The sequence below is a fragment of the Netta rufina genome (assembly GCF_964035555.1).
Source record: "Netta rufina genome assembly, chromosome: 5".
Lineage (NCBI taxonomy): Eukaryota > Metazoa > Chordata > Aves > Anseriformes > Anatidae > Netta > Netta rufina.
The window spans coordinates 20,083,205-20,109,462 of record NC_140128.1 but is presented as its reverse complement, the minus strand read 5'-3'; the positions used below and the strand labels follow the sequence as shown (position 1 = coordinate 20,109,462).

At 36.0% G+C, this 26,258-nt stretch overlaps 1 protein-coding gene across 6 annotated transcripts in view; it reads left to right on the top strand.

Moving 5' to 3' along the window:
* Window positions 1–26,258, top strand: part of NPAS3 (neuronal PAS domain protein 3) — a gene marked incomplete at both ends in the record, with an annotated part of 620,600 nt that overhangs the window by 566,835 nt on the left and 27,507 nt on the right. For all 6 annotated transcript variants that reach the window (XM_084286994.1, XM_084286993.1, XM_084286992.1 and 3 more), the window contains one exon: window positions 24,988–25,181. In XM_084286994.1, coding sequence (XP_084143120.1) covers window positions 24,988–25,181 — 194 coding nt within the window. The remainder of the gene's footprint in view (window positions 1–24,987; window positions 25,182–26,258) is intronic.

Sequence of the window (26,258 nt, the reverse complement as noted above, 5' to 3'; positions counted from 1 at the left end):
GTCCTCAGTGACAAAAATTTCGCATCTTTGTGAAATGTTTTTTTCATGTTTCAAACTCTTGCTGAACTTAGAAACCACATCTTCGTTTTTCCCTTGCTTTGAGGAATGCTGATGAATGTTTTCTTTAGACAGCAAATGATTGAGGTGGTCCACAAGATGCTTAGGCAATTTTCAGAATGAGTGATCCCTGCCTCAGGAAAATCACATAAAATTGAAAACAGTCAGAGAACGAGATTGCTTAATCATTTGGGTTGATCTAGTCTGAACTAATTTCCTATGAAAAGAAATGTGGGAACAAAAGCCACACTAATAGACTTACAAAGATCCATATATGTATACCTCAAAGAGACTTTGTTCCAGACTGTTCTGACATGAGATGAACCCTGTTTATAGTCCCTTCCTGGACTGATTTAATTAGACTTGAATTATACCTAAAGATGGAGATAATGGTCTTTTTTCCATGAATGATATTACCTTAAAAGTCTGAAACAGGAAGGCTGCTACATGATTAATCCTACCTCTCTCCTTCCCTTTCATTTTTTTTCCCAGCACTGTCCTAGAATGGGATTTTCTTTATTTATATTCTTAGTCTCAGAGCTTATAGGAAAAGAGCTTAGATACAGTGCTAGAGAGCTATTCACTGTTCAGTGAGTAAATCTACAATCAAAAAAAAAAAAAAAAGTCAGATAAAATGTAGTCAGCTGACAAAACACATTGAAAACAAATAAAAAGAGAAAAATGGTAATTCCATTCACTGCAAAACTCAGAATGTATTACCATTACAACTGTTGTCTAAGATATATGATACAGAGACTTACTGTTTTTCTCTGCTCTAAATATATCACATCTTCCTTTTTCTGTTTTTGTTGTTGTTGTTTCTTTGTTTTCAATAACAAATACTTTTGTATTTCATTTGGATTTTTGTTGTCTCCATTTTATCTCTTCTACTTGTTTTTCTCCTTTTGCGGGTTACAATTCTGTCCACTTAGCTTATTTCACCTTCAGTGTTTCTGTTATCCTACTTTCATACATATATGTCAAAGCAAATTTTAATTGAAACTACTTTGTTCAAGTCCACTGATACATTTCCTACTATCCTATAGTATCCTATTATATTTTGTCATTTTTTTTTGTCATTTTTTCTTTCATGTCAGCTTGTGCTAGGATTTTCTTATTTCAAACCTTTAGGGTCTGTTACTGGTCTCTTGAACAAAGCACAATTAATGGGATAAAGAAGTAGTCAGCACATCCAGATTCCCTAGTACTTTTACTGTCACCATGGCAATCTCTGAATTGGGATAACCAACATCTGCTGCCTCACCATCTCCCAGGAACCTGTTCTTGGCTATCCATCAGAAAAGAACAGGTCATCTTTAAAATCCTGTAGGCTATAGAAATACTTGGAGCGGTACTTTCTACCTGCTATGCTACCTAGATGCCTTTTGGGCCCACTCAGTGTCAACAAGAAACAGCCTGCATGTTTCTTTCACTAAAGCATCAAAACCATTGAGGTCACAAGGCAATGAGTTCAGACAATTCAGTAACTGGAAGTAAATAGAGCAGCTATCATGCACTGAGCTAAATCTTACATATAACCTTAGACTTTGGAGCCTTATTATCAAGAAAAGAAATATTTGAAAGGTTATTTGGATACCTGTCCACGAAGTGAGTCTTTGGTGTCTTTCACAAGCACCTTGGGTTTGTGGGAAAGCACATACACAGTCTTCAGAGATGAATGAAGTTGACTTTGTTTCAGCAATTTGTGTGAATATATATATATAAGTATGTATGTATATGTATGACCTACAGGAGTTCTGAAATCCTTTGGTATGGCACAGAATTGTCAGTACTGGAGACGAGTGTAACCCCTACATTGCTACTTTACAGACTCACAGCTCTTATCAATGCCAAAAGCAGGTACTTACACCTACTCTTCCTGATGTTCTTCATATGTAACAGAACTTATTGGGGGAAATACACAAACTTAATCAAACTGACCAAATTGCAATGAAGGGAGAAAAATTATCTTAATTCGTTATTTATTAAAGCACGAAGAACTGTTAAAACCAACAGTATAATCTTACGTACCAGTTGACATGCCACATAAAATTAAGTAAATTGATATATAAAAGTCTTGATTTAGCAAGCTTAGTTTAGAAAATTTGATGTGTTGTCACAAATCAAATGTCCACATTTCAGTAATGAAGGATTCAAATTTGGTTAGCTATGCCTCATACATCAGTTACTGTATATCAAAATATTTTCAGTATAACTTGAAAATGTGAGAAATATTTAAAACTCCATAAAAAAGTTTTCTCAAATTAGTCATTCTAGTCTACATGTATTCATATTTTTGTTTTGTTTAATGTTATCTTCTACCATCTTATTTAAAATTAAACATTTTCTGAAACTGCTCAGTTTTTGCATTTAAAATCTTAATGAAGTTAGAACTATTTGAATGACAATTTTGAAGATAGAAATTGAAATTTACTGTTGCAATTTTATGTTCATCACAGTTCTATTATCAGCCTTTTTCACAGCATATATTACTACTTTATAAAAAAAATGTTTTCTATTATTTCTTTAGAAGAATTTGAAGAGTTGGGCGAGATTTGGAAATCTCGGTTGTGCACTTCAAGTGCAATTTTTGGCAGCATTTAGGTATAGAAGAGAGCAAGGCAGACAGAATCTCTGTTAGAGAGACAAAACTATGCCATTTTGCACTTGCCTAGTGCAAACACATTTGCCTAGTGATACTGTTCTCTTAATTCAGTCTAAAACTGAAATGATTGTTTCCTGTCTAAGGGAAAGATTCACCTGGATTTCAGAATTTCAGATGTTTCTATGCTAAAATCACTTTAAGAATCCAATATATCATGGGCTTGTTGAGAACGCTTTTTTTTTTTTTTTTTTTTTTTTTTGCATAATAGTCTAATGATTAGTGCGTTGCTTGGATGTGGGTTATGTTAGAGTCAGATTTAATTCCCTCCACAGCCTGAGGGAATTCACATATCCCACTTTCCAGCTTGGCCTAAATTCTTTTCTTCTCTTCTAATATTTTTCCCCCTTGAAATCTTTTGTCAAGGATTTCACTCTGTCCCAGAAAGGTATCCTGACCTTTTCTGTAAGAAGAAAATGCAAAATTTAGTATTTTGTCACATGGCTACTGCCACACCTCCTTAATTGAGTGAAGAAGGAATAAGAAACCAACATCAGGAAGCATTATGTGAAGAGTTTTTTAAATGTCAGCACATGCATTCCCTAGACTTTTCAGCACTGAGAAGACTTAAAGGTAATTTGTCAGAGAGAAAGAACTGATCGAGAATTCACCCATGTAAATCGATGACCTTTTAGTCAAAAGGAAGTCTCTTAGCTAGTAAAGATGCAGCATTACTTATAAAAGAACAAAATACTAATGGGCCAATCTGAGACTTATGAAGTATCTACTTGTAGATATAAAGATACGGTTCAAGAAAAGATGGTCTGCCACAGGATTAAGAAGACTAGAGTTCATTTTATGCCTTGCTACAGAGCTGTGAGATTCTATTAGGAGAGCTGTCTGGAGAAGCTTGGTTCACACTTGACATCTAAATACATTAACCAACTTCTTAAAACTGTTCAGCAGCTACTAGCTACACCTTCTCAAAACACATTTTCAGGGCTGAGCATCAGCTATGATTTGTAGAACTGTTCTGTCATCCGGAGACATGAATATGTTAGGCATTTATTATTACAGTAGTACTAAGAAAACTAACCAGTTGCTATTATATAAAAGCTCTTTTAATAACAGCCTTCTTCAAAAGACACATTCAAACTTTGATCATTCCTCATGCTGACTGCAGCTGTAGTATTCGTGACACCCATATCGGGATCTGTTTCTCCTCAAATAGTGTCTTCAATGTTCATATGACTTCAGAGTTGTGATTTTGTTGCAGCATGTTCCAAGCTGCATAAATGGGAAATACCTTAGATCACAGACTGGATTTTGGAAGGAAAGAAAACATAAAATCGAGCAAACACAGACTACTTTCTGAGAGATTAATTATTTTCATAAATTCTGTTAGCAAAGTATGAGTGATATAAAAAGAGTTCATCACCAAAATAGCATCAAATGCCTCTGGTTCTGATTTTTAGGCAGTATAGTTCTGAAGCTACCTTTATTAAATATCAGTGAATATAACAGCAAAAGAAAACTATGAGATCAAGATTTACTCTGATATGCAACAAAACATTCAAAATGGACATATATCAGCTCCAAGCCAAATCAGGCGTTCTTCCAAGAATTAAGTTTTATCTAGTCAGAGAGATTAAAAAAAAAAAAAAAAAAAGAGGTTGTTGCACTAAGTAGCACTGTTTATCTAACTGTGAACTAGTAGTGCAGTGGGCCTATGAGTCTCTTTCCAGTGTCGCTTTCCTGTGAATCCCTTTCCTTCTCCTCACAGACCAGTGAGGGTGGATGAGAACAGTGAGATTTCAACAGAGTGAGAAGCAGACAATGCCACCTATTACACTCCGGGAGAAAGTATCATGTTACTAGGTGGGAATGCCTACTGAAGGAAAGAAGTCTTCACTTCACTTCCCAAAATTTTCTCAAGTTGTCAGCTGTTGTTGTCTGCCACTGCTTGTTGTTAGTGAGTGGGAATAAGCCTTATGTAGGAGCCAAGAGAACCACATGGTGCTCTGTGAAGAATCACCAGCCAGAATTCAGGCAGATGCTGCTGCCGACATCTCTGCTTCACTTGGCTGTTTTTCTAACTGCCACCAGGGGATATTTTGGCCCGCCTCCTTTTCATAATGTAAACAGTGTATTCGATGTGTAAATGCAGACAGTAGTAGCTTTTTATAGATCTTTACCTCTTTCAACAGTTCAAAGCTTTTTCTCCAAAGTATGCTTAGAAAGGACAAGAAGCTGATACCCTGAAAAAAATGTAACTAATATCAAGCTAACGTAGAAAAACACATCTTCTTGCTCATCAGTGGTACTTGCAGAAGCAGTATCATCTCTCCACTGTTAATCTGGTAAATTGAGTGTGAAGCAGTCATGAAATTCAGAACTAAAATGAGAATAATAGGAAGGTTCTAAGGCTTGCATTTCAGTGAATTTTACGTTTAAGAAAATTTATCTCATATTCTGCATAACATTTTGATATGGTAAAATTAGATTGATAGCTGTTAAATAGAAAATACACATCTTAAACTGAAATCATAAGGGTATAATCCTGATAATTTACGCAAACACGTGTATTTACCTTTTGTATAAATAGTGTCATTGGTTAATTAGAAGGTTAAGACCACATTTTTGTAAGAGAGTATTCTTCACTGCTGCCTTGGCAAGGAAATATTTTCTTAAAGAATTACACAAAAATTCTAAACAAAAATATATTTTAGGAGTTCCATAAATTTATAAATACCTGCATTCACATATCACCATTCATTACACTATGATCTGTCACAGGCTATATTAGTTGGGAAAGAAGAAGTTCATTTCAAATGTATCATCCATGTGTAACACAGACACCGGGAAAGATTGTAGTTTTTGCACTCAAGAAGGTAAAGAGGTTATGTGTTATCAACTGTCTCTACAGCCATTCTACAAAAGCAAGGGCTCTATAATTCAATGTGTGTTCTCTTGAACAGCTAAGGTTGTACAGCACCTTTTACATACCAGCTACACAAGATGGGTCTCACTAATATTTTTTTTTTTTCAATCACATATCCTTTTAAATGTAGAAAACAACAGAGGATATTTATTTTACAGCTGGAAATATTTAAGACCCTATTTAAATACTGTCATCATTAATTTTCCAGTAATCTTTCCTTCATCATTAGTTCTTCTACTCAATACATGCTGAAATGTGTTAGCTGCCCACAATTCATAAGTATGTTTCTTTGTCCTGTCAAAGTTGTCCCTACAGAATTCTTATAAAAGTTCCTCTTTTTTTTTTGCTTCCTACTTTTCATATTTCTCCATCATATAATAACTGCATTCATTTATTTACATTGTGCAAAAATCATATGAACACTGAGTTATGATTTCACCAAGTCCTAAACTTGGAAAAGCATCTTTACTTCTCATTTATTTTTAACCCATATCTCATATTTTTTTAAAACTTTCTTTTACTTTTTGTGCAGGTTTGTATCTTCAGAAAGCATTATCTTTTATTGGCTTTTTCCTGTTGCTTATAATGTCATTTGTATTAATGAATGTACTTTTGCAACACTCCTCTGAGGCTGGAAAGTGCTGACATACCAAGAGATCAAGTATATGCCAAAGATAACAATGGCCGATTGTGTCAGAGCCAGCCGTGATTGCATGCAGTACTTCATCCTCAGCCTTTCTTTCTAACACATGAATATTGTCAAATCATCTCTGTGTTCCGGCACATCACACTTCATTTTCTCAGGCTGGTACTTCCTTTGTTTTGACGGTTGCCCTGAATAGGGAAAATGAGATGCCAAATAAAAAATACTCTGATCAAATGGTACAAAGTTTAGCAGCACATTTACAGAACACTTAGTAAAAGATGAATTCCTGCTCTCAAACTGGGGTACCACTGACCATAGAAGAACTACTTCAAAATCTTTGTCCTCAGAAAGAGAAAGAAGCAATGACCCAGTAGGGAAACATGTTTTCTTGCTACTTGGATTTTGCCCATAGGAGCTCCCTGACTCTGCTCCTCTGGCCACTTCAATGTGGGAGAGGAGTGGGGCTGGCAGCAGCCACCTCCTGGGCTGGCATCTGGCTTGGCTCTTTACAAACTTGCCTTTCTTATATCAAAATTAACTCTCTATAGAGACTTTTTTTTTTTCCATTTGCTTAATATGTTTCATACCCACCATAGATTTCTCCAAACTGAAGACCTCCAAGCTTCTCATTAGATTTTAGTATGAAGCTGATGCATTATGCATATGTAATATGCATGTGTATAAATTATAGGGAAACATGCACTGTAGCTCTTTATATTTGGACCAAAGTGAAAGTACTAGCAAGTCAAAATGCCCCACTCCCTCACGCAGATAGTACCACTCTCCAGCTGCTCTTCACAGACTTTCTAGAAAAATAGGTACCTTCGTAAGGTTTAAGGCCTATCATTTCCTCAAAAGCCAGATTTCTTATATAATTTGCTGTTAATAAGAAGGTTCCTCTGTACCTGCTCATGCAGCAGAAAAGTATAACAAAGGCACAGAACATTTCAGCACCAGTATGCTATACATGAAGCCCTTGGTAGAACAAGGACCATTACATGAGGCTTTTATTCCATCCAGCTGTTGACTTAACCTGGTGCATCTGCACACTAATTTTCTGTATTTACCTTCTAGAACAGAAAATTGATCATGGGTTTCAGGCCATGTTTCCCAGACAGTCTTCCTACAGTACAAATGTCCTTTTGCTCTATTGTCTTGGTGCATATACACCACTGTATAACTCAATATGCTATTATGCCTCTGTTTCTAAATGTTCAGGCATGCTTCTTGATTCTTCTGTTTTATGCAGTGATACTAGCTGAAGAATATCTTTATTCAGTGTGGCGTTTGGGTGAGCCCATCTGCTTTACCCTACGGAGAAGGCAGAATATGAATGTTTGGTGGGAAAAATTTCAGTTTCTTCTTTTTACAGCATCATTAGGAAGCTGTCATTCTAATAATAATAATTCCCATTTGACATCATGGAGGTAAAAAGAAATCATTGCTGACATCAAAAATGAGGTGATATTTCAGCAGTATTATTTCACCGAAGATAAAATGGAAGTCTTTATTACTCCCAATGCTTTTAAAGAAAGCTGAGCAAGGCTTATACTGACCCTGGAGCTTATATACCTTAATACATCTCTAACCAATATGAAATAAGAAATTTTAATTGTTATTGCTATGTTTTTTGGCTATACCTCCTTAGAACCAAGCGTTTTATGTCTGCTTAAAGAAAAATAATATCTGAGAATAAGTTTGGGAGGCTACATCGATTCTAATTTTCTACATTATTTAAAAATCATGCAAAAGACCCCAAACAAATGAAAATATTAAGTGTATTACACTTAATTGTATATTGTATTTTCATGCAAACTTCCTATTAGAGCTTGTATTATCAATCCATACATATTGCATAGAGGTCTGAGCTCTGAAGAGGTTACCCTAAAGAGGGTTACAAGTTTTATTTCACTTTTATGGATAGGTATTTTATTCTCTCTGAACTTCTTGTTCACATTGCTGTGTGAATTGCTTGCCATTAAAAGGACACAGTCAAGGTCTATTTCATCAGTTGTAAACAATATGTTTTTCAATTTTGTTTGTGGTAGCACATTAAAAGCTCTCATTTCCACCCCCTTTTCCCTTTCCTTTGTTTAGATATATTCAGTTATAATTCTAGGCTCTGTATAATTTTCCATCCTAGACCAAACAATATATAACACCAGTGGCTCTATCCAAATTTACTTGGAAAAGAACGGATCTGCCAAAGTCTGGCACTATTTCCTAATTTTGAAATCTATTCCTAGTCTACTGCAGTTCTTTTATTTTTAATTTAAGGGGCATATGAAGAGCAATATAAACTGCAAGCAATTAGAGCAACAGGACTTTAATATTGACAGTATTGTTCTAGTTAAAAGAAAGTTCAAGAATTATGGATTCTTCCCATGGCTTCGCTTTACAGAATTAGTCACCTCCTTGCAAGCAGCATCTTATCTGTATAAAAGGAAGAGACCAATCAAAATGTTTCATAGTCTTCACAATCAAACTTAAGAAAATTTTCTAATTAAATATGTGGTAGGAGCATCATCTTATTTTGTTCCAGGCAAATATGTTTATACTAGAGCAGACACTCGTCTGCTCATATGCTGTTGAGTTACTGCTTCTCAGTTATTTTGAGAAATAAGATCTTAATTCCTACAGGTATACAGATATCTAATAGTTATAAGCCTTTCAGAAAATTGTAACTCATGCTTACCAGCTGTAGTAAAATGTTTAAATCTGAAATGAATGCTTTGTACTTTCAATGTAAACAGTTTTTATTAAACGTACAAATAGCTTAGGAATTTTCCCCAAGAATGTGTGCATGCACAAATGCAGTGCTTTATTTTATTTCATGTGAATACAACAGGCCTTTTGAATTCTGTCATATATTGGAATGTCTAGGCATGTTTTTATCTGAAATATTAGAGAAACATTTCTCCTTTTGAAAACCACTAGCTTAATAGCCTTCTCATTTGTTTCTCCCTGCTCAGATGTGTACATATTTTTCCCTAAATACTCAACTAATTTCAGTTTTTGTCATAATTCACTTTGTTATGTTATTACAAAGACTACATTGGCTAGGGCAGTCTACCAGAAGACTTAGCACTGTGATTAAGAGATACCTAAATGCAAAGCCATCTTAATTAACTCACCAGACATCACTGAACCTAGCCTGGTTCTCCCACAGTCACATGCCCAGGGTTAAGAAAGGGGCACTGGACACAGTTTTTCCAGAAGAAGCAAGGAGCTGATTCACAATAGGCAAACATGCATTATGGGTTGCTTTCAGTCACTTTATAGTCATGTGCGTTCATAAATTTTGATATGGTTGTAAGATGCAGACTTTGATGGTACAAAACTCACAGAAGAGCTTTAGATCACTGGAGCAACCACAGGCGAAGTTTATGTTGACAATTTATCAGCTCTCCTCCGTCAAGGAAAATTGTTTTTTAGTGCCCGCCTATTAGCAATCACATGCATATTATGAAATTGAGTTTTGGGGAGGACAGCCTGCCATCTGTCTTTTCTGTATTTTTTTCACAATGTATCATGCTAAAGTTAAAACTTTTTGTGCTTCAAAATGGCATAAAATATGAGATGTCTGTAATAGAGATACTTGGGAAGAAGAATAGACTAAATAGAATTGTAAATCTTTATAAACTTTATAAACAGGCAACTCCTGATGCTATACTTTATGTTTTAGCTTCAAGTGCCCTCCACATTTTCCACAGACCATAGTACCCACTGTGCTCTTACTTTAGATTGCAGAGTTCCTAAACTGATAACTAATTAACATCTATCTCAAGAGTGTGAGAATGTGGTTATAGGCTGTTTCTGTTTCAGGATTGGCTTGTTTTTTGTTGTTGTTTTGTTGGTTGTGTTGTTGGTTTGTTATGTTGTGGGTTTTTTTTGTTTGTTTGTTTTTGGTGAAATAGGACTTCAAATGCCTGATGTGGAGAATGAAAAAGATGTGTTCAGTTTCCCTTCTGTGTTCTGATATGCTAAGATTTTATCAATAATATTGTTTTCCTGTAAAAATATCTGCCTCAGAGAAAATCTGCTGTGTAGCTGTCAGGATTACACCTTTCAGAATATGCCTGTGATGATTCTGTTAAATTGATAAAAACAGAACACTCTACTAGTGTTCTGTTTGGAAGGATTGCTGAAAAGAATATTCCCAGGCCCTTTCATGTGTAACAGCACTTGTATGGCAGTATGTTTATTGTGCTATAAATTCCATCACTGATTTTGGCCATTTCAAATTGATTCTGCAGTAACTGTAAGTAATGAACCTTACAGACAGAGCCAAGGAGGGAAAAAAAAAAAAAAAAAAAAAAAAAAGCCAATAAATAAACTTGTGGCTGTAGGAATACAAATTGTAGAGTTCATTTAGCCTCAGTTTATATCAGATCATGCAGCCAATACCCCACAAAGCCAGAAAATACATCCAACAAAATATACAGTGCCATAGCCCGGCTTGCTTTGAATTTAGCAGCTAAACCAGACACTCAATTATTCAAAGTGCATTTTTGTACAAAGTGTCCTGTGGATTTCACCTGAGATTTACAGAAGGTTCTTGACATAAGTGGATGACAAAAAAAAGGAGAAAAGTTAATAGAAATGACTTATACAGGATAATGAGACAAATCCTGAGCTATTTTACGTTGTAAGGCTATACCAGGCATCCCTGGATTTCACAGGGGTGCAGATCAATATGCAGTGGGCTACTATTAACTCACCAAGTCAAAACATATAAATGTATCTAAGATTTACAAATGCTCCTAGACTATTTCCCTCTCCTTACTGAAAAGTTCTAACTGGTTTATTAAGAATGAGGTGATTTTTTTTTTTTTTCTCAGGGTATCTTTAATGATCCCATATGTTTTAATAGGGAATCTATGTGCTTGGTAAAGCATTTCCATAGGATGATTTTAAAACCTATCAAAAAGATACTGTTCTAAGGCATTTGACATTATTTTTGTAGATTCCAATTACATTCTATAGGAATTCACTGATACTGTTTTGTTAAATATTGTATAAATCTCCCATAATCTTAACAGATACCAAGATTACGTAGATTCTTATTTTTCACATAGATCATGGATATAGTCCCACTAAATCCGTGGACTGTCCATGTGATTGAAGCATATATGAAATATGTGTAACAATCCTTGCTTGTTACGTGAAGAACTAATTTCAGATTTTTAACTTAAATGCTGAAAAGACTGGAGTTTTCTTCTACATACTTTTCCCAGCATAACAGGGGAGAGAACCAAGACCATGTTTTATTCTCTGTGCAAAAATAAATAAATGTCTGAGTTGGGTTCCTAGAAGCCCTGAAGCACTTCCATGCATCACAGCTTGCACACTCATGTATCTTAAGGTCTGCATTGAGTGCTGAATTCATTCTTTGTGTCTTCTTGTACCTAACTGTGCAGATTTATCTGAACCTCTGTACTGACTGTGAGAAATATAAAATCCTCATTTTGAGAACAAAATGCTTGAGTCCATTCTAGCCCTATATAGGCCCCAAAGAAATGCATTGTCTAAGGCATATTCCTTGCCTGTTTATACAAAAAAAAAATCTATTTGTCAGTTTATCCAGTTTACAGCAGCAACCTGAATCACACACAGAGCGAAAAAAAGGCACAGAAATTGAGGCTTTCGGTTAAACACCAAATATGGTGAAAGTCATAATAAAATAATGACAGTTGGCAACACTATTTTTTCTGTGCTTTTTTGTGTCACAATGAGAAACACAGTGAGTGAGTCTGAAGTCTTGTGAATAGCCCCTGGTAACCAAGAGCAAAGAAACCTTGCTCATTATCTCTACTTCCCTTCTGAATAAACATTTCAGCCATTGTAAATGAGTGTGAAATCAAGGGCAAATGAATGGCTCTCATTCCAGATGAGAAACACTTGACAGCTGAGCAACCTGAAGGTTGTTGTGAAGGTACAAATTCTGTGACCAGTGGATGATGGGGCAAGCAGCATTTATTTCAATAGGACCTGATATGTGCATCATACTCTTAAAGGAGAGATTTCCAGTCTTGCAGGGGATGAGTCCTAAGTATTCAAATTGTCTTTTGGTCAAGACTCCAGTGAGTGAAAGACAGAGCTGTCATAATAGCTGTCCTAATTTTTTCTTGTAATTTTATTAAATTACATAGGAAAACTTAGTCAAATATAAAGAAAGGTTCATTGTGGATTGACAGATATCTCATTTATTAATGTGATTGATGTGGAGGTAATTTCTTTGTAACCTGTTGTTCAAAAAAACGTATTCTAGGAGGTGCTTGAGTAAAAGAAAATTAATCTTTGCATGTTCATGTTGCCAACTTTTGAATTAATTGCATGAGTATAACAATAAATGTTAAGCAACAACAACAACAAAAAGTGAATTAAAAATTACTAAATTGATTCTAAGTGCGGATAAACCAAAAGGCTGCCACAATTCTTCAGTGTAGATTCAAGAACATGAAACTTCCCTCATCAATTTTTGCTTCCCATTTATCTACATCTGGCATTTAAAACAATTCTGTTTTATTATGATTTTTACAAATAAATTGCTATCTATAATCTAGCTTGCTACATTAAATGGCTTATAGAAACAAATCATAAATAGTAGTCCATTTGTAGCTGTCAAGGAGAAGGTCAGAGCATTGCAAAGACCATCCATCTCCAAGTGGAATAGAAGTTTTTTCTTTGAAAGAAAATCACATATCTTGTTTGGACGGACTTCAGCTAGTAGTGACAGTACAGTTTCTTGAAATACCACAAAAAATCTCTCCATAAAATTAACTGGATTTTGGGTCACAAATCTTTTCCAAAATTGGAGTGAATTGACAATGTGTAATTGAAATGTGAAACACTCATCACTGAATATTTCTTCACAAAATGGATTTGATTGAAAATATGTACCTATATTTGCATGTTTTTCAAACATTTCAGGGGAGGCTTAGGATGGCACTGCAGGCTTGCAGGTCACATGTCTCTTAAAAGTAACTCAAACCTGAGATACAAACATTTATGGCCTATTGCAGTCACTGTCATTGAACATACAGTTTGCATGTCTCTATTAATTTATCAGTATTTCATTGCATTTGACAGAATTGTGCAAAATAAGTCTGTATACTCATTCACATTTTATAGAGACAAACTAGGGCTTTGAGGGGTGCACAGTCAGGCAAGAGATTTGTTTCAGCAAGAATGTCTCCTAATATACGTGTTCTTTTTGCATATATTAATTTATAGTGCCTAGTGCAAACAGTAGGCAACGTCTTCCTTGCCTCTTTGCACAAGGGTGTTCATAACCTGGAAGACTTTTACAGAAAATAAAAATAGAATTGGTAGATACCCAAATAAATATATGTCAAAGAAGAGTCAAAGTATTGACTTTTTATTGACACAGCTTTCTCAGGGAACTAGCAAGCATGTCTAAGGGGGATTTCCATTTGATATCCAGTATAGCTGGATTTACAGAAGAGGCCAATCACAGTCCCTGAACAAAAGTCTGCAACAAATTGAACTGCCAACAGCAGAGGGGGAGGACAAGTGTTGTTAAGAAGGAAAAAAAAAAAAAAAGAAAAAAAAGAAAAAAAAAAAAAAAAACAAGAGTGGTCATTTTTTTCAGTTTCAGAGGTCACTTATTTTTTTCAAAGATTGTTATTCCTGGGGTCTTTGGTTCTCAGCATATTCATAAATTAAATGAAGACCAAGGCAAACAGGGCAGTTACAGTGCTTATTGGATTGTAAAAATGTAAGTCTAATGTGAACAGCAGCACAAGAACTTCATGATTTTGTGTGAAGGGGGCTATAAAATAGCAGATAAAATTCAGTTCAGGTAAATATAAAGTAATGCACCTGGGAAAAAACAATCCTGGCTGTATATATACAATGATGAGCTCTGAACTAGCTGTTACTGCTCAGAAGAGATAACTTTGAGTTGTAATGTGTGGTCTATGAAAGGAACAGCCCAGTTCTAAGTAGTGGTCAGAAAGAAAACAGTGCTAGCAATGGAAAAGGAAAAAAAAAAAAAAAAAGAGAGAGAGAGAAAATGAAACAGAAAATGCCATTATACCACTGTACAAATCAATGCTGCGTCTTTGTCTTGAATACTTGTGCACTTATTATCCCACCTCATCTCAAAGTGAAGATAATATAAAAGCAAAAAAGTGACAACATTGATCAACATTGTGAAACATCTAAAATATACCTAGGAGATTCAGCTTGGAAGAAAGATGACTAAGGAGGCACATGACAGAGAGCATCAGTGTATAGAGAGGGTCAATAGTGTATAATTTTCTGCAGTCTTTCAATATGTAAGGTGCACAACAAAATTAAGTAGTAAATAGCAAACTCAGAACAAGCAAAAGGAGGCATTTACTGGGTCCATAGTGAAACTCAGTGCCAGGGGGCACTCTGAATACAAAAATACCTACCAAAAATACTTACCAAACTAACATAATGCCTTTATCTCAGGATGTCCTGAGAAAATATGCAAGGGAAATGTCATTATATGCTTGCCTAGTCTGATACTCTCCCTTAGTCAGCTGTTATTGGCCATTCCATGAGACGATGCTGACCTTTGGTTTGACCTGCTACAACTGCACGTAAGGACACGCAGTTGCTTCTCTAGAAGGGCTGTCATGGTGTGACTTAACCTTCCCCTACAGCCAGGCACTGTAAAGACATTTTAGCACTTGGGGCTTGCTGTTTGAATGCCAGCTATTTTCTTTATCAGTACCTTACGAGACCTTTTAAAAATTGTTTAAATATAATGCTGAGCACATTCAGAGAACTACTGAGGTTAGATGTTGGCAGACAGGTCAGAGAATTTTTGTATCCCATCCTCTACAACCACCTGAAAGGAAGTAGTGGGAAGCTGGGCTCGGCCTCTCAGATAAATAACAATAGAACTAGAGGGGAGTTGCACCAGTTGCACCAGGGGAGGTTTAGGTTGGAAATTAGGAGACATTTCTTCTCAGAAAGAGTAGTCAGGCACTGGAATGGGTTTCCCAAGAGAAGTGGTAGAGTCACCATCCCTGGGAGTGTTTAAGGAAAGGTTGGACGTGTTGTTTAGTGACATGGCTTAGGAGGTGATAGTGGTGGTAGGGTGATGGTTGGACCAGATGATCTTGGAGGTATTTTCCAACCTTAATGATTCTGTGATTCTATGTTCATTCCTTTTCACTGTTTGGATGTGGAGGCATTACTGGCCACCTGTAGCAGCTTTTCTGAGATACACACTTATATTTTTTGAAAAATCAGTTCATATACTTTGCTATGTTTTCTCCTTATAAACTGAAAATATAGAGTTTAAATTCATACATGTCATTTATGGTAGAAGGAAAGCACATTCATAACTAGGAAAAATTCACCGTTTTTGCCAATCTCTACCTTTGCTTTCATTGCAGTCGTGGCATTTTGCAGTAAAGATCTTCCAGGAAAACTTGTGTGTTTGTACACAGCAAGTGAAAAGTGTGCCATGCTAGGAGAAACCATACAAGCAGTGCAGTAAACAAAATGGTTGTGCTTGCCTGCATAAGAGCCTGTAACAGATACCATTAACACAAGCAGAGGAAACTTGGTGTTAATGAAGTTCCCATAGTAGTTCTCAACATTTTTCATAGTGTGTCCCTGCTTTCCTGTGGCTGAAGCCCAGATCTTTCCTACTATTTAGCCATAAAATAAAGAGCACTGAATATGCCTTTTCTTGACTATCTTCATAATGCATTCTGGGCTTGCAACCCTAGGTGAAGAGCTCAAGTAAAACATAAACAGTACTGTCTTAATCAAGGCTAAGCTTGGGAATCCATTTCTTTCTTTACAAACAACAGCATTTTCTTTTTTTTTTCTTTTTTCTTTTTTTTTCTTTTTTTTTTTTTTTTTCTGTGTGTGTGTAAAAAAAAATGCATTAATATCAGATATTTTGTTTTATCTAGACCTTGCTCACTGTGCAGAGAATCACCTAAGGTAATTGTTGGGTTGCTAAGAACTACATCAAAAAATGTGTGTGTGTGTGTGGGGGGGGGGGAACACCTTTATTTCTCTCTCCAAAGATTGAAATAAAGACACTACATCTGAAGAATATTTATTATTGGCTATCTTTAATGCAACAAGACTTGGTTGTCCTGGCATAAAGGATTCAGGCTAACTTTTTAAAAAAAACTTTCCAGCCTCTCTGTTGCAAAATGATGTAGCTAGTTCCCACTACCCGCAGATACTCCAATAAACTATGTTGGAACTGATGCAACAAAAGTCCTTTCTCAAGTTTATTTTTTACTGCTCACAGGAGCACCAGAATTCTGGAATAGCAAGCTCCAGGAGTTTGCTCATGGGCAGGGTTGACAATTCCTCTATTACACCCAGCACACTTCAATAACTAAATGCTTTCAACTTTCTTTAAATGGTATTAAGGAAAAAATATCCTCAAGGCATTATTTTTAAAGGGGACTTCAAACATTCTATGAGAAGAAAAAAAAAAAATGCAACACATTTGAACACCAAGGGACTTCGCAGTAGAAAATCTGTTAAAAGTGGAGCTATCTTTTGAATTTCAGGGTTAAATAAGTATTGGTCATAAATCAGGGAAACAGACTACCAAAATTTCTGATGCATTCCAGATTTCTTGTGTAGATCACTGGTAGCCAGATTCTAATAGATCATTTAGAAATATAAGTTAGTCACATGAGCTAGCTTTAGAATTAACTATGTTTCATTTATTCCTCTGAATTCAATATACAAAATCGATTATAACATTTGCTAGGAGTATAAGAAAATCCCAGGTTCTTAATCTTTTTTACTATATAGACTTAATTCTGCAATAACTCAATATTAGATATTACAGAGTTTATATTTAAAAGCAGCTGTGAAGTAAGCAGATATGCAAGCGTAAATCTGCTCATCTTGAATCCTGCAAATGGTCTGCTCTGGAGGTCATATCAAAGAGATTCTTTTTCCAGCTTAAACCTGTCTTTTCTAAATAGATCTCAACCTGATCTCATTTAATGCATTGATGTCTGGTTTCTTAGTCATTATATTTGCTGTATTACATATCAAAAGGACTCTTGAGAAATTCCCCCGAATTGATAATTCTAATTTCTTATGTATAGCTACTCTCTATTCACTCTGAGGACAGCTCTATTGTATGCTAAACCACGAATTGTAAAAATTGATCCCTTTGTATGTAGGTTTGTATTAAATTGAGATACTTTATTTTCTCCTGTTTGTTGCCACACATGGGTTCCTGGTGTCAGTTTGTATTTGGCTGTTTGAGCATATTAAAGTTTTGCTGGTGCTTATGATGTTCTTGCCAAGAGCGCTCTTGCAGCAATCTGCACTAGAACAGTCTTTGTGCCAATTACTTCAAAAAGTATTCTGTTATAAAACCAATTTTTATGGCTACTTTTTCAGGTTGCAGTGTGGTGATTTCATTCAGTTTCTTCTTTTTCCGTTTCTTAAGCTGACCTTCTTCAAATGCTTGTAAGTTTCGGATTATGAAAAAATAATGCACCGTTGATAGATTGAGTTGTTAATAAGAGATCTTAAAAAGGAAAAGGGTTCAAAGGTATTAAAATAAAACCTGACATGTTGAATTACTAACACTGCATATATTTAAAAAATACTATTTATCAGTAAAATGTATGGAGTGCCTATTGAGAAGGCTGATTATGAAAATGCAGTTGTATAAGGCAAAATAAATGAAAAATTACAACGTATAATTACTCAACACGCTGTTTGCGTTGCTTATGCTATAAGGCTGATTTCAGGAGTGTTGGCTTTGCATTAGCATTTTCTCTTTAGTTTAGAGAAAAAGGGGTTGCTGATATGTTCCAATTCATAAAAAATCACAACACAGGAAAGATAGGAACAATAACAACAATATTTTAAAATACATGTATGCTTTTGAATGGAGGGTCTCAATCATGCAACTTTTACTGCTACAGTGAATGTCAGTGCAAAGCTGGGCCTCAGAGTGCGGGCCTAAGAGCCGTCATGTTGATAAAGACGTGTCAGTATACAGTGCAGGACAGTGTGCTATGTTGTACTAAATAATTGCTCCTAATATATTACCCTAAATAATAAAATGGAAGTGTTCTTGTGGAACAGAATGAAAAATCAGCCATAAATTAAGGATTTAACAGTGTTGATCTAATGCTATCTAAAATGCAGATATATTTTTTATTAATTATTCTTGAGCAACCTCTGGTCTACTGGTCTTTTCCTAGACTGTTACAATTTGATGACTCTTGAAAAACAATCTATTGAACACTCTTGAAGATATGTGTTTTTTGTGTGTGTGTGTGTATGTGTTGCTTTTTTAATGACAGCTTTATGAGTTGTATCTCATACAGCAGTCTTCCATTACTTGCACAAAGTTGCAATTTATTCCTTAGATAACCCTAACCTAGCCATTTCCATATCAGTGAGTTTCATATGATAGGTGTAAGATGAGCAGTGTCAGGTTCTTCTTTTGACTTCAGTCATTTAGAGAGTTAGAAAGTGGTCCCCATCCCCTTCCTTGTAGCTTATTATCTAGCAAGAGACAAGTGGGAGATAAGACCTTGTGTGCCTTGAGGTTGAGGAAGACTTGGAATTAGACATCCAAGCGGCTTTTCACATGATTTCTCAAAACACTAACTTTTGCGCAGATCGGCTCTTCCCTATGGTGTACATGAATGAAAGTGACTCTGGCTATTATGCTTGCTACTGAACTCAATAGTTCTCATATGCAATAAATAGTGCTCTACTTGGGTCCCTTTTGATACTGAGCAAGAGCTGTGAACTAAGCCTGCCAAGCCAGGGTGTTTCTCATGTGATGCTTGTCTTTAAGCATCAAATGAGTTTGAGGTCTCATAAGGATACATTTTTAAACCCCTTAGGATTAGCCTAAATTCTGCCTCTGACTGTTTTAAGCAATGAAATAGCTTTTGAATCATATTATTTGGAGAGAGTGATATTGGGGGAAAAAGGGGAAAAGCCAAGAGTGTCTCCAAAAACTAGTATTGACTTTTTAACAATAAAATACATCCTGAGACCAAATATGCTGTTTAAATGTAAATACCATTTCCATTTCCAGACTGTCTTTTGCAGGTGTATTTGAGGGGATTTGAAATGTACTTGCAGATGGAAAAGAGGCTATTGACCTTGAAACTATGTATGTGTTAGGAATAATGTTCACCCTCCTTGAAATCAGACTTGCATTCTTTGAAAGGGTGCTCAAGACCACAACTCTTAACAGAGGTTCAGGTAGTTTTCAGTGCATAACTGAATTAAGACTGACTGCATTTTACTTGCAAAGATGTTTCTAGGGATTCAGAGATTACTGCCTAGCCTCTTTTTCTTAGCCACCTTGGTTCAGAATGACTCACTCACAGCTGCACTAACTGCTATTTTCCTTTGTTCTACAAGCACTTCTTAAAGGATAAAACTGAAGCAGCAAACTTCTGAACCAAATAAGAGTTGAGAACATTTACTGTAAGTAGACATGTTATTCTGCTATGGCACCCAAAAAGGTAGGTGATACAAAGCTGGAGATGGGTGATGTTAACAAGGAGAAAAACGATATGATGGTTAGAGAGGAAAAGAGACAGTCGTACAACCGGAGCACACATCTACAAACTGCAAATACAGTGTGTTCACTATGTAGTCAGCAGTAGGTCTAAGTAAGGGATATGCAAGTATTACTGGAATTGTAAACACAAGATCTTACTGGATCTCTTCAAGCCCAACTGCTGCTGAATGATAAGGATAGGCAAGTTACATATTTTTCTAAAGCTTTCCTGATGACTGGGAGAGCAAGCTTTGGTTTCAGTGAGGACGAGACAGCAGGACCCCAGAAGTAAATGGCTTCTGACCATGAGGAAACATAAGCAAATAGAAATGCTGCGTTACAGTGGGGTACATGGAGAAAACATGACAACATTGATGGATAAAGAAACCTTTACTAAAGTTTTGGTTGAGAGTCATGGATATACTTTGATGTTAGAAAAGGAGAATTTTTAGGATATCACTGTTTGAACTGCAAATATAACACTGGACTCTGTTTTCTTTGGGAAGTTCAGAGGAAAGCCTGCTTCCAAATGTCCAGTCTTTGCTTGGAAATGACCTGAATTCATTTATCTTGTGGAGCATTAAAACATGTCTTGCTAGTGTCACAGGCAGGTTTTGAGATGTGTTCATGTATCTGAGTAAATGAGTACACAGCTCTTCAAAGTACTAATGTAAGAACATGGCTATAGCTTGTAAGTTATTTCTTCAGCCAATTTTAGCAGTTGAAATTAAGTGCATTTTAAAGATTTAGGTGTTGATTTTGGAAAGATACAATAACACCTTTGAGAGACCAAAACAAATATATAAACTCTTGTGAATCACAGTTGTTTTTGTAAAGGGGGATAAATGTATCTGTGAGTTGTTATAAGACAGCTGAATAAATATCCAGACCCATAAACTAAATTAGTGTGTTTTCATACATGACCATCTTGTCAAAATTTAAGCTATAATTTTAAGGCTTCAAACTTAATCTCTCATAAGAGAAATGAAGGGGAAGGAGCAATTCTGCAAGTGCTGTGGTTTCAGTGCTATAGTAAATTGGCATAGTGATTTACACAGAGAACAAAAGAAATAGTTTAGAAATTTCTTTCTAATGGAAGTTTAACTTTTGAAGAGCACAGAGACATCTGAAAGATAAAATTCACAGATTTTCCATGCTTGCAGCTTTTTATTGCCTCTGGTAATACATGTCCTTCCTCTTACATCACATGTATGTGAAAAAAATAGCTGTAATATTTAAAGATGCCTTTTGACAAAGAAAATATTTCCATCTCTAGAGGTGAGATTTGGCTTTAAAGAATGATGAGCAGGTTCCAGATGTGTTTTTCAAGTGCTGGGCTTTCCTTTCCTTAAGTATTGACAGAGGGAAGGTTTTATCAAGGTCTTTGTGATGTGCTTGTTTATAATGAGAAGACATTAGTAGAGCACATCTAAGTGCTTATTGCTAACAGATGACTAAAGAGAGCATATGGCAGGGAAAAGAAATATATATTTGTCCAAGCAATGTGGCTTGTTAACACTCCCACACTCATCATAAACTGTGTTTATATGTACTTACAATATTTTGCAAATCCCTTTTCTAATCAGCTAAAAATAAAAGCCAAATAATGATTTTTATCCAATATTGGAATGTCAGGGAAAGTTGATTTAACATTTTTTAACAAAGCAATTAAACCCTACAGAAGAATTTTAGAGTATTTGTTTTGCTTCAGTCTGACATTTTTACAGCAGGGTATGTGTTGTACTCATTTCACAGGGTTAACAGTTTTATTGTTGCAGAATGTTTTTTGTTTCACCCACCTGTCTATCCAAATACAAATATTATACAACTAGGTTATTTTACAAGCAATAGTACAAGTTGGAATGATCTATGTCAAAGCCTGGTCTAGATCAGGTCACAAACTTTGTTGTAATCACAACATTTCCCTCTGTTTCTATATGATGAAATTGTTAAGGAAGTTACAACAAATGCCAGTAAACAATTTGTAAGGAAAAAAAAAAAAAAAGTCTCTGAACTGTTAAGTCAGTCCAGATCCCATTAAATTAAAAAAAAAAAAAAAAAAAAAAAGAGTCTTTCTACTAATTTCAGTGCACCTTGTTAATTTAGCGGGTGCACAGAGAAATACTGGAGAAATTTGTACAGCTCTTCACATACAAAGTTTCTTAATATCCCTTTGGTCAAGAATATAGCATTAACCCACTTTTATATTATGGACAGAATATGGTAGCACCATCTTCTCTTACTGTGATATCTAAATGTAATAATCTATTTCTGTATTATTACTAGGAAAAAAAAAAAAAAGACAATTATAGTTTAAACACAAATTTGGATTGTTCAGTGGTAAGCACTTATACATTAAACTGCAAGGGAAAGCTGCATTTTCTTTTTTTTTTTTTTCTTTTTTTTTTCTGCTTTTCAGAATATTCCTAGCAAATTTTTGTTAAATATTTACATCTGCATCCAAGTACTGGCCTTCATAAAACAGTTTATGCTTGCAATTTAACTTCATTAAAGCCATAATACTGCTTTAGGATATGATAGACTATTGCTGTGGGATTGAATTATAAAGAGATTTATTTTAGCTCCTGGTGATAATTGACCCTATAATTCCTATCACCCCTAATCCCAGTTCAAATGAACCAATGTTAAAAGTGGCAATACTCACAATGTAGACAAGGTCATGACAGCTAGAATTGTTTTTTACTACCAATTAGATTTCCCACTTGGTGAGTTTGACTAATGTTGTCATAGAAAGGGACTTCTGGCATGGAAATACAGTTTCTTTAGGGACACACGGGCACTGGAACTGAAGGGCAGTTTGTTGAACATTTCCCAGTGTACAGAATCAGAATGCAGTTGAGTGCTGACCCCTAAAATTTGAATTCACATGGGGATTTAGAACATGTCTTGATCCATAAAAGAGCTAGGAACAAGCTTAAAAATTTGAATCTGGAAGCAAACTCTCTTGAAATTCAACAATGTTAAAATATAGCGTGCGTAGCAGGTTTGGAACCATCTCTTGGGATAATACTATGTCTAAGGTGTATTTCAGATGAGGAATCAAAAAAATAAATAAATAGAGTTTTGATTGATCAGAAACTTGTTCAAAAATAAATTATGCTGATATTTAGCTGCAAATGACATAGAGGTTTCAAAAAATACGACGAAGAGATAAATGGATTTTAAGTATGATATATCTTAAAAATTCCCCCAAGTCATAGTGCCAACTTCAAACATATTAGCATACGGAGTTTTATGAAAAAACAACTGAACAACAATACTTTTGCATAGCACGTTCAGCATAAGATTATTTTTCACATTATTACTCGTTATCCATCAGCATTTTTCCAAGCGTTTGCAGATTTGAGTATTTGCAGTAAGCTGAAGCTGCGTGATAAAATGAGACAGATAATGATAAAAAGCATATGTACATGCAAGCCTAGCTAGAAGGAGCAAAATACACTATTACTGCCCCTCCTGTGAAGTTAATCCTATTTCTTTTAGCTATTTCTTCATTAGTTAATGAGGTCTAGGGAAAAAAATAATAATAATAAAATAAAAAAGTGTGTTTGAAATGGTGTTTTTGCATCCTTGCCTTTAGGTACTTCTTCAAATATTCATAGAATAGTTTGCTAATAGTTTGCTCTTGGAAGGTGCATTAAGTGTGAGTTTAAATAATAATTACTTCCAACGTGGGTGGTCAGAAACCTGCAAGTGAAATGGACAACAGATAAGCACTTTTCTTATTCTGATCCACCACACTGGCAGGAGCCAAAAAGTAGAATAGTGGAGAAAGGAGATGTTTTAATAATTAAGGTGGTGGGTGGAGTAGTGGGGTCACTTCAAGACTTAGATCACAGATCTGCTAGCATGGATTAGATTTGAATTTGGATGCACTATATAGTTTTCAGTCTTATTAATGGAAAAGTTTCTTCTCTCTCACTTTCTATTAACTATCAGTCTCATCAAAAGTAAGCAAAGGGCTTGGCTGCTGTCTTTGTGAGTTGAGTATCAGTGGACATGTAACTACATCCCATCTCTGTCACCTCCACCAGTAACAAGCAACATAACTGTAGACCTCTGAGTACCAACTCTGGGATCACAGTGAAAGTGTGATCCTAGTGATGGGTAAGCCTGTTTTTTGTGTTGATGCTGGAACACACTCTGAGCGTGAAAATCTGAGAAAGCCTCCAACTTACTTTGGAGTTCTTATGACTCTCTTATGCATGAGTGTAGGAACTGCAATTTCCATTTTCAGTTTGATAGCTGGCTGCTTTTATTATTGGTCCTTTTATTTTATTGTAAAAACAACTCCCTCTCCCTTTTTTTTTTTTTTTTTTTTCCACAGTAGAACTCCTGAAGGAGTGAAGCTGGAATGGTGGGGTTATTCTTTATGTGGAGTTTCAACTTATTCCATTTCAGGCAGCGTTCTTAGACTTTCACTCTCCAGGAGTACAACTGGATCTCCTGGGCATCTTCTGGCGTTATCTTGTGAATAGGGAGAGAGACCATCAGCACCTCAATACATATATACTGCATTAAGCAAAGACATATTTCTACCAACTCTTTAAAACCTTGTCGTAGATGCATGAAGACCATGCGGCAAAACAATTTGATCACTTGTACACTGTTGCTTCTCATATTGCCAACCATAAAGAAGTAAATCAAGACTGTGAGCAGTGTCCATGCTGTTAGGTGACTAGCAATTCAATTAAATCCATTCTGGAAAAGTTTCAAAACTGCTGATCTTTTTGTCTCTGAACGTTAGGAAATTAATGCTTCCTTTCTACCTTCATTATTTCAATTTTCTCCCCTTCTCTCTTTCCTTTCGTTGGATTTCTAGTGTGTTTTTGTTTGTTTGTTTGTTTGTTTTTTGTTTGGTTTGTTTGTTTGTTTGTTTTTTAATTATTATTTTCTCTTTCTGTAACAACCATCAAAACAAAAATCAATAGCACAGGAGTTCTGAGCTTTTATTTAATCAATGTGAACCATTTGCCTGTTATGTTCTTGTCTTCTTTTTTGTCATGAGAACATGTAGACAGCCAATATTAATAAGCTAGCACTAGCACTGGCAGTTAATTATCACAATTTTTGGCTGTAATAAGTGCTCTGTAGGGTATAGTAATGTTACCCTTTAAAAGAAACTGATGTCACAGTTGCATCCAGAATTCACTGGGGTTTCTTTTACTGTTTTTATTTTCCAGGTGATTCATATAACAGGCCGCTTACGTCTGAGAGTGTCACTGTCTCATGGACGGACAGTACCCAGCCAAATCATGGGACTTGTTGTCGTTGCTCATGCTTTACCACCTCCTACAATTAATGAAGTCAGGATTGACTGCCACATGTTTGTCACTCGTGTGAATATGGACCTCAATATCATTTACTGTGAAAATAGGTACAGCTTTTAGCTCCTTTTTTTCTTTGCTTTAGCTGCGTGTATTCTTTATTCTATTGGCTTGGTAAAGAGTTTTGAAATTTGTGACTCCTGCAATGTCATCCTGGTGTTGTATGAGAGCACTGGATTCACTCTCACTGTCATCACCTTCGGTACCTTGCATTCTTAGAGGATAAAGAATAATTTGAAACCATAATTTGCAGGACATGTTGCTGAAACAGGGAAGGATAGATCAGGAAAGCTTCCTCTAAGTTTTCTTTGCTTTTTACAATCTTCCATTGTCCCTATCAGAGGCATGATTCAGGGCTAGACTTCTGGTCTGACTTGTATGGCTTTCTTTATGCTCCCCTGACCTCCCCTCCACAAGTCTTGCTCCCTGAAGTTTTCTGGTTTTGAACAAATTTTCAGATTACAACACATTGTGCTTAGTGTTTAATGGAACAGAAGCACAGATGGCCTAGATAGTGAGCTAGAGAGGTGGGATCTGTTGCTGCTAAGAGTTGGGAAAACTGTAGAATAAACTTGTTTAAGGGCATGTTGGGACAGGCAGCAGTGAAATGGGAACAGGTGATGAGGAGTTGTTTGGGGAAGGCTATGTTTGATGTGATAGAGGTGAGTGATCTAGGAAGGCACAAGACAGGATTTAACTTCAGCTGTCTGCTGCCTGTGGTGAGGGCACCAGGACCAGTGGGCACTCCCCATGCGGGTCTATCAGGGCAGGGCCTAGCAGCCAGGCCTGTCCCACAACGAGTGTGGCACTGGCGCAGCCCCAGGTCTATGCACCTCACTGTGAACAGGGTCAGGCCAAGACCAGGCCGGGACATGGGCACAGGGTTGGTCTGGGGTCAGTGGGACCCATGGCCAGGCAGGGCAGGGCTGTGGAGAGCTGGAGGCAGGCCCTGCTGCAGCCTCTCTGGGCTGATGTGGGGACCTGAGTCTGGCAAGGGTGGGGGAAACCCCAAAGGGCCTGGTCAAGACTTTCAATGCTTATTGGTGCCCTCAGGGCCCTGAGGGAAAAAAAAAAAAAAAAAAAAAAAAAAAAAAAAAAAAAATCTACAAAATAGGTATATAGAGCAG